This window comes from Oncorhynchus mykiss, chromosome 9 (assembly GCF_057628025.1).
Source record: "Oncorhynchus mykiss isolate SJ-2025 chromosome 9, ASM5762802v1, whole genome shotgun sequence".
Taxonomy (NCBI): domain Eukaryota; kingdom Metazoa; phylum Chordata; class Actinopteri; order Salmoniformes; family Salmonidae; genus Oncorhynchus; species Oncorhynchus mykiss.
The window spans coordinates 22,442,083-22,450,538 of record NC_143030.1 but is presented as its reverse complement, the minus strand read 5'-3'; the positions used below and the strand labels follow the sequence as shown (position 1 = coordinate 22,450,538).

The 8,456-nt window shown below is 38.5% G+C and overlaps 1 protein-coding gene across 1 annotated transcript; it reads right to left on the bottom strand.

Moving 5' to 3' along the window:
- Window positions 1-4,952: 4,952 nt before the first annotated feature.
- Window positions 4,953-6,864, bottom strand: LOC110532960 (uncharacterized). Its single transcript, XM_090183738.1, has 6 exons — window positions 6,796-6,864; window positions 6,279-6,644; window positions 5,787-6,137; window positions 5,556-5,687; window positions 5,370-5,419; window positions 4,953-5,255 (listed from the first exon to the last, which is right to left on the bottom strand). The coding sequence occupies exons 1-6, from the start codon at window positions 6,839-6,841 to the stop codon at window positions 5,112-5,114; spliced, it is 1,089 nt and encodes a 362-aa protein (XP_090039864.1). The 5' UTR covers window positions 6,842-6,864; the 3' UTR covers window positions 4,953-5,111.
- Between the last annotated feature and the right edge of the window lie 1,592 nt (window positions 6,865-8,456).

The window sequence follows — 8,456 nt, the reverse complement described above, 5'->3', positions numbered from 1 at the left end:
ATGATAGCTAAAGAGATGGAGGAAATACCTGTCTCCGGATTTCATCTTCAAACTAAGGGCAACCGTGGCATGGCATTCCTGACAGGGAGATGATCTATACAGGTAAGATAGTCTAGCGTTAGCTAGCTAATGTTACATTTTCAGATCTTACATGTTTTCTAATTTTTACAGAAAGTGGTTTCATTTCAAGCTAACGTTAGCTGGCTGGCTCCCTAGCTGATGTTATTATTCATTTCCCAGAGCCGTTTGCTGTTCTAGTTAGAGCCTATTGTTAGCTAGCTAACATTGAACATGGTTGGCATTGTTCGCACTGTTCATTGTTGTTTGACTAGCTTACATTAGCTGGCTGGCTCGTTAGCTAACGTTATGTGACGTGTGTGAACTTACACATTGTTTACCTAGCTAGGTACGTTGTTTACCTAGCTAGCAAGCTACATGTCCTAAGCTAAAGTGTACTGCTAGCTTGCTAGCTAGCTAACGCTAGCTGGCTTGCTCCCTAGCTGACATTATTATTTGTTTCCTTGAGCTGTGTGCTGTTCTAGTTAGAGCCTAATGTTAGCTAGCTAACATTGAACATGGTTGGTTAGCTCCCAGCGCTGTGGCATTGTTGGCACTGTTTATCGTTCAACTAGCTAACGTTGGCTGGCTGGCTCGTTAGCTTACGTTACGTGACGCGTGTACAACAACCGCTGAATATGGCCGGTGTCAGTAAACGTCTGCAAAAAAGCGTAATGAAATTGTTGCCAGCAGTGCTTGTTAGGCTGTTTTCATGTTATCCCGAGGTAAACAAATCCTCGGCCAGAGCATCGAGTGTGCGTTTCGAGAGCGAAATGAGATGGGTGGGGCTAAAGCTTAGGGTGAGGGTGTGAACGATGCTGAATGGGTGTAGACAAAGCAGAACCCTTCACTAGATAACAAAACATTCAAAGGTTATTTTTCTCATAAGTGAGTTTACAAGTTGATCAACTTTCAAAGCAAAATTACTTTCCCATTGTTCCTCAAATGCAGTGTATGATATACCATTTTGTAGCTTTGAGTCTCTACTTTTATATAATGTAAAAATCACAATTTCAAATTTTGCTACATAAGTCCGAATCCAGGTGGTGAGTCACATGTACCTAACATCAGAATGTGGGGAATGGTCAGTGAGAACCTAAAGAATAATAATGTCATATTGTTTTTCATTTTGTGATGTCATTAAAAACTGTATGAACCAAATTCTGTAACTTAGGAAGTAGCTGTCAAGTTTTCATCCAATCAGATGTGAATACAATATGAAGAATGATGAAACTATTTTTATGAATGTGATTTTGGTTTGAGCACTTCTAATAATATCCTTTGCAAATGAGGTCAGAGAGCTTGTCAGCATGATAGAACTGCCCTTTTCAATCAGAGTGCTTAAAAGGACTGGCTAAGAATTAACATATCAGACCAAAACATTGCCGGGTTGCTACTGGCGGTAAAGTGGTCGGGAGCTAAACCCTAAATAATTCCTTTAGACCAGAGAAGTGTGGAGAGTTAGCTACATGTTGGAAATGGTTGAAACTCTCAACCTCAACATGAAATGGAGAAGATAACCTCACCTACCAGACCAGAAAGACCGCCAGTCTGCAGCTGTGCGTGTAAAGTGATTTGGAACTTTGACTATCTACCCGAGGAAGGAGGGAGAAAATCCCATCTCAGATAAGTATCTGAGTTTTCCATTTGAAAACACTCCACTACAGGCCAGGACAACTAAGAAGAAGGACATTTTGACCTCTGGTGGACAACCAGAGCCTTCCCCATAGAAGGATTGATTGGTTCCAACAGAGATAGACAACGAACAAAGACATCTACACGTTAATACATGCATTACTTCTTATCCCAAAATGGGTAGTGGTTCGCATGCAAAGTATATGGTTACTGTGAGCCTAGTTTCCAAACATACAATAAGTATTATCTTTGTCCCATTGACTCTGTCTCTCTGTTTCCCCCTCTCCATCTAATGTTATGTTGTAACAAGCTGTCATTTCTTGTCAGTCCACTAGGGACTTTTGTCTCATGTAAGTGTGTATGTGTATTCTGTGTTATTATTTAGTTAGTTAGTAAATAAATAATTAAACCAATTTGTGTATTGCTGAATAATCAGCAATGGTTGGGGTTCTAGCGGATCCAAGGGGGTTACGACTGTTCAGAATGAGACTGATATGACGTAATGATTAATAAGTGACTGTTATCGATATACTGTTATATAAGTTATATCTTTTAGAGTTTAATTCAGGAGATGGTAACACGTTAAAGAACTTCTTCCGTGGTGTCCAAAATTCCTAATGAGATAATTGTTACATGATTCATTTAATCGGGTAACAATTAAACATAGTTAGTGGACTGAATAGGGGACAGTTATCGCATTAATGAAAGTCACATCACGACAACAGTTACAATACTCCAGACGACCAATAGGAGGTCTGTTGTGCAAAGAACATGTCTTGTCTTGTCATGTACAGTATAGTATACTATGTACAGTATGTGGGGCGGCAGGGTAGCCTAGTGGTTAGAGCATTGGACTAGTAACCAAAATCCCCGAGCTGTCGTTCTGCCCACTGTTCCTAGGCCGTCATTGAAAATAAGAATTTGTTCTTAACTGACTTGCCTAGTAAAATTTAAAAAATGAAATGTACAGTATAGTATGGAGCATCATGAGTTTATGTGGGGGAAACACCTACAGAATAAAACAAATACATTTTAGTTAGTTTTACATTCCCTGTATATCTAACACAACAAGTAAAGATAGTGAGAACAACAGTGACTTTCATGCCCTGACCTTAGATATCTCTGTTTTTCTATATATTTTGGTTAGGTCAGGGTGTGACTAGGGTGAGTACTCTAGTTTTTGTATGTCTAGGGGGTTTTGTATGTCTATGTTGGCCTGATATGGTTCCCAATCAGAGACAGCTGTTTATCGTTGCCTCTGATTGGAGATCATATTTAGGTAGCCATTTTCCTCGTTTGTGTTGTGGGATCTTGTCTATGTATAGTTGCCTTAGTGCACATCAGTAGCGTCACGGTTCGTTTGGTTGTTTGTTGTTTTGTTCAGTGATTTTCGATTTATTAAAATGGTGTGGAACTCTACTCACGCTGCGCCTTGGTCCGATCCTTACAACGAACGTGACACCACACAGACATCCTGCTGTAAACCACATAGAGGCAGAGACACAGAGAGCAGGTAGGAGGATCCTATGTGCACAAAGCCAGCAGGCCCACCTGACCAAAATGTATATACGACCTCGTCTTGTGCTTACAGAAGACCGCAGAGTACCTGTGAACTTGTTGTGTGGGAGTGAGTGTGAGTGACATGCTATCAACACTACTAAAAGAGGTGTTGAGAACACATTACAGAGGAGAGATGACTTGAATAAATAGGTTTTCTCCCATACCTATTCAACTACTCAGGAACTCAATACAAAACTACACACAAACACATGAGTCATTGTCTTCGTCATTTAAATATCTCTCTGCTACCCATTTTATTTTGAGTGCCTGTGTGGCTCCTCCTGGTAACTAAGCTACACTTTATAATATCTTAGTTTATGTTAGTAGTAATGATCCATCCTGTGATGATGACTACCTAGCCTGTTTGATGCATATGACTCTATGATTCTGAAATGGATTTATAACATGATACAGATGTGTAATATGTAAGTAATACATGTATATATTACCTTGTTATTGATTCTTAACAGCACCACAGTGTCTTTGTTGGGCCTTTGTTAACAGATATTATGACTAGACACATCAGTGGTGTAAGGTGATTTAAGTAAAACTACTTTAAATTACTACTTGTGTTTTTTTTTTGGGGGGGGGGTATCTGTACTTTACTTTACTATTTATATTATTGACAACTTTTACTTTTACTTCACTACATAAAAGTAAAATAATATACTTTGTACTCCATACATTTTCCCTGACACCCAAAAGTACTCTTTACATTTTGCATGCTTAGCAGGACAGGAAAGTTCACACACTTATCAAGAGAACATCCCTGGTCAACCCTACTGCTTCTGATCTGGTGGACTCCCTAAACACACATGCTTCATTCGTAAATGATGTCAGAGTGTTGAAGTGTGCCCCTGGCTATCCGTAAATAAATAAAAATACAAGAAAATGGTGCCGTCTGGTTTGCTTATTATTAGGAATGTGAGCAATTTTATATTAACTTTTGATACTTAAGCATATTTTAGCAATAACATTTACTTTTGACACTTAAATATATTTAAAACCAAATAATTTTAGACTTTTACTCAAGTAGTATTTTACTGGGTGACTTTCACTTTTACTTAAGTCATAATCTATTAAGGTATCTTGACTTTTACTCAAGTATGACAATTGGGTACTTTTTCCACCACTGTTATACACGTGAAATATCACAGGTAAGTACGTTTTCAACAATTCTTAGTGAACAATTTGAAAATGTTGACAATTCCAAAAGTTGCTGCCAACTCTACTGTTAAGGGAGTTATGAGGACTTCTATGTACATTGTTGCACCCTATTGAAAGATAATTGAAGTGCAGTACTTCAAGCTGCACAAATGCATATTCACATTTTGTATTGTTTGTCAAAACGTCTCAGTTACAATGTGTAGTGATATTTTAATTATTTTCAACATTATCAGCGCTCTTCAAAATATACTCAGCTAAGGAGTACATTATTAGTTCAGGCTTTTATCATTAAAGAGTGAGTTGTGATCTTAGTGACATATTATTTTGTGGTTTTGGTACACTGAGGTGTGAGAAGACAGTGTGTGGTGAGGATTACCTGTTATTGCTGGGGGTTAGAGATGAGTTAAGCTGAGTGGAACATATATTTAAGGCTGTCAAAAAACCACAGATATGTGATGCAGTATACAGCTTAAAAAATTAGAGTTTTGAGACAACTTGAAGAATATGAGCGAAAATCAAACAAAACATCTAAATGACAGTGAATTCATGTTTTATTTGATCTAAAATGCACAACAGTAATGTAAAAAAGGAGTTTGACAGAATATAAGCAATTGTAACACAATTATAATGATAAAAAGCAAGTGTATAAGAGAAAAAGCGATGCAAGTCTTTACGGAATAAAAGTTGACATTTCAAACCATGTTTTGGCACCTCAGCCCAGAGTACACAGTGTCTCTCTCCATTGTGCTCCTCTGCCTCTGGGTCTTTGGCTTCATGTGGATGACATTCAGAGCAGCGTAATGGACCGATGTGAGTGTGTCATCGTGTTCTTGATCCTAAGAGGAAAAGCAAAACAAATTTCAAAGGCATCAGGAAATAAACTGATTGAGGGATCTGTTTACAGTTCATCAGAGTAATACTCAGAATAATTCACTATACGGTCTGCATACCTGGTTATGACAACTGGGGACTGCCGGACTACCTGACTGAGGATGCTTTCCTTTTAAACACATGAAGGAATCATCTTAATCATGATCATTATCATACATTGAATCAACCCAGTTTCATTACTAAAACATGTAATGTAAACCGCACCAACAGATTAATCATATATTGTGGGCAATGATAACGCTTACCGCTGCACAGCAGAGAGGTTTTCTTCGTAAACTTATACAAAACACAACCAAGGACAATGATGAGGATGACACAAAGAGCCAACGCCACACCCAGGCAGTACACCAAGAAAACATGGTCCTCCTTACAACCATCTGTAGAAATACAGACAGTGATAGAGGAGATTCAGGACATTTTGTTTAAGCAGGCATAAAATGTTAGATCATTTCAAAAATGTCAGAAATATCACTAACAGTCAACGTCCAGCTTGGTACCGTTCCCAAACAGTATCTCTCCAAATGATGCCACAGCGCAATAGTAAGTCCCAGCATCAGAGAGGCTGAGGTTCCTCTTGGGGAGATTATAGACAAATCTCTTTGTAGGAGACCCAGCCTCAGGGCTCTCCTCACACTGTTCACTACTGTCTCCGTGGGTGTAAATTATTCCTGGACGGGATTCTCCTGAGCCATGTCTGAACCAATAGATACTGTGTCCTCCAGCACAGGTCTCAGTGTGTATTGTACAGTTCAGAGTCACAGAGTCTCCTGGCTGGACTGACTCAGACACAGGTTGCTGGAGTACATACATGCTGTTGGACTCTGAACCTGAAGAGAGTGACGGAGTAAGATCATAGTGTGTATATTGTATTAGCCTGGTATGTTCATTTAGTGCCAAAGTCTAAAGTATATTTCTATTTTAATGGTGCAAAATATAAAATCCAAAATTAGGGAAGGAATTTAAGTTACCTTTGACAATTAAAACAGTTCCTTTTCCAAATTTGACTTTGCCCGCTTCCATAGCACCACAGTAGTATGTAGCTGAGTCACCTGACTCTGTCTTGGAGATGGTCAGGTTAGAGCTGCCAACTCCTCTCTTCACACTCAAACGTTTAGTCTCCTTGAAGTCCTTGATAAAATTGTTGAAATAAAAGGTATTTTGAGTGCGATAATATGATGATGCCATGAGAAGAGACTTCTGTCCAACAGTTTGCTTGAACCAAGAGACTCTGACTATCAAATTAGATCGACAAAAGCAAGTGAGAGATACATTTTGTCCCAGATTTGTAACTATCAAAGGGTCTGGTTGGATTACATCATTTTTAAGCGCACAACCTGTGAAGAAAACAAACAAAATAAATCAGACAGAGGCATCATACAGATTTATACATTATTAACATTATTCAGACTACATAGTCATTCAAATGGATTCAAAAAGACTATGACATAAAAAGTAAAAGGAACCGTATCAGTATTTCTTACTTACCAAAGTTGCGGAAAAACAAAATGATTGTCCAATATATAATCATCATTTCACTGTCCTTTCTGAACTGTATAGTGTGTGGGTCTTGTGTGTGGACCCCTTTTATATGATGACACACATCGGGTAATCATTATGAAGTAGGTGGAAACTCTGAAGTAAGTGATTTTATTGGCTGTCTGAACAGGCATAAAACATGTGATAAAAACTACAATCTAACATGTGTCCTGTGGCATACCATAGTTAGAGCAGACCTTCAAATGATGTACAGTCAGAGTTACTGGTTTGTATTTTTTCATCATTTGGGTCGGTGGCTGAGACTACCGGTACATATGTCCTCTTTGACTTACACAGGGTGTTTACGTTCCATTTCTCACTTCATGGTTGTAGAACGCAGTTCAAGCTTTCAGGAGGAAGTGAACTCTGGTGAGGTTGGCACCTTTTTTGACAAAAATGTGATCGTTTGATACCTGGTGCAAATAATTGGTAAGAATTGGGCAAGTCATTAAACGTAGGAAATAACAAGTTTATTGAAATATCACACAAGCATAAAAGCAGGTAACAGAGTTCCATGTTACAACTATTATCATCATAAGGAAGAATTAAGACATTCGCTAAATCATTGTATACATTTTGTTGTAAACTTCTACAAAAACAAATGTATGCAGTCAGTCAACCTCATGCACTATTTCTGAGGATTTGAGACTTCTGAAACCATCCCAATATCAGCTTTCACACTTGCTGGACAATTATGCTCTGCATCTGAGTGATTTTACATTATTATTAGCTGAAGCTTGGCCCATGCAATGGTGCTAGAATGATGCTTATTGGATGACCCTCACATGTCACTTCCTGTCTTGTTGACTCACACCAGGGCAGATGGTTTCTTCCTCTCTCTGTTCTATCCTCTGTCTCCTGGGCTTGGTACTCTTCTTGTCAGTGAACTTCGGGGCAGAATAGTTCAGGGCATCATTGTCACTGGGGAGCTTTGGGGTTTAAACAAAGACTCACTAAATTCAGACTCTGGATCCAATCTAATGATGTAATATTTTGCTGTAATATTCTTTCCCAATCCCATTCTACTAACCTGTTGGTCTGATGTCTTGACATGAAGCTTCCCATACTGGCTATGCTGAGAAAGGGTCCCCGCTAAAAGAAAAATGAAAAAACATTTAAAACACGTGAAACCTCTTCTTGTTTACTCATAAAAAGGCGTACTACCATGTATGTATTGTGCTCTTCTTCATTAAAACATTTCATCAGAGTATCTGTAAATAGGTTGCTGTGTGTGTGAGGGAGTGTTCATGGCATGGCATGTCAACATAAATAGATGTTCATTACTGCAACATAAAGATGCCTGAGTATGGCCTAAATAAATATATTCAACTTCCTTTGTCTTGATTAGTGTTAAATTATTAATTTATCTTATCACAAGTAAGTAATGGTCAAATGAGTTTGGCAGAGAAGAAATTCATGAATTCTTTACAGTTACAGCTAATAAAGTGAACAACTACGGCTATGTCATTCATCCAGTTCTACAGTCTGATAACATGTACAGATTACCTCAACTAGCCTGTACCCCCGCACACTGACTCGGTACCGGTGCCCCCTGTATACACCCTCGTTATTGTTCTTCTTATTGTGTTACCTTTGTCTTGTTTTTGGAA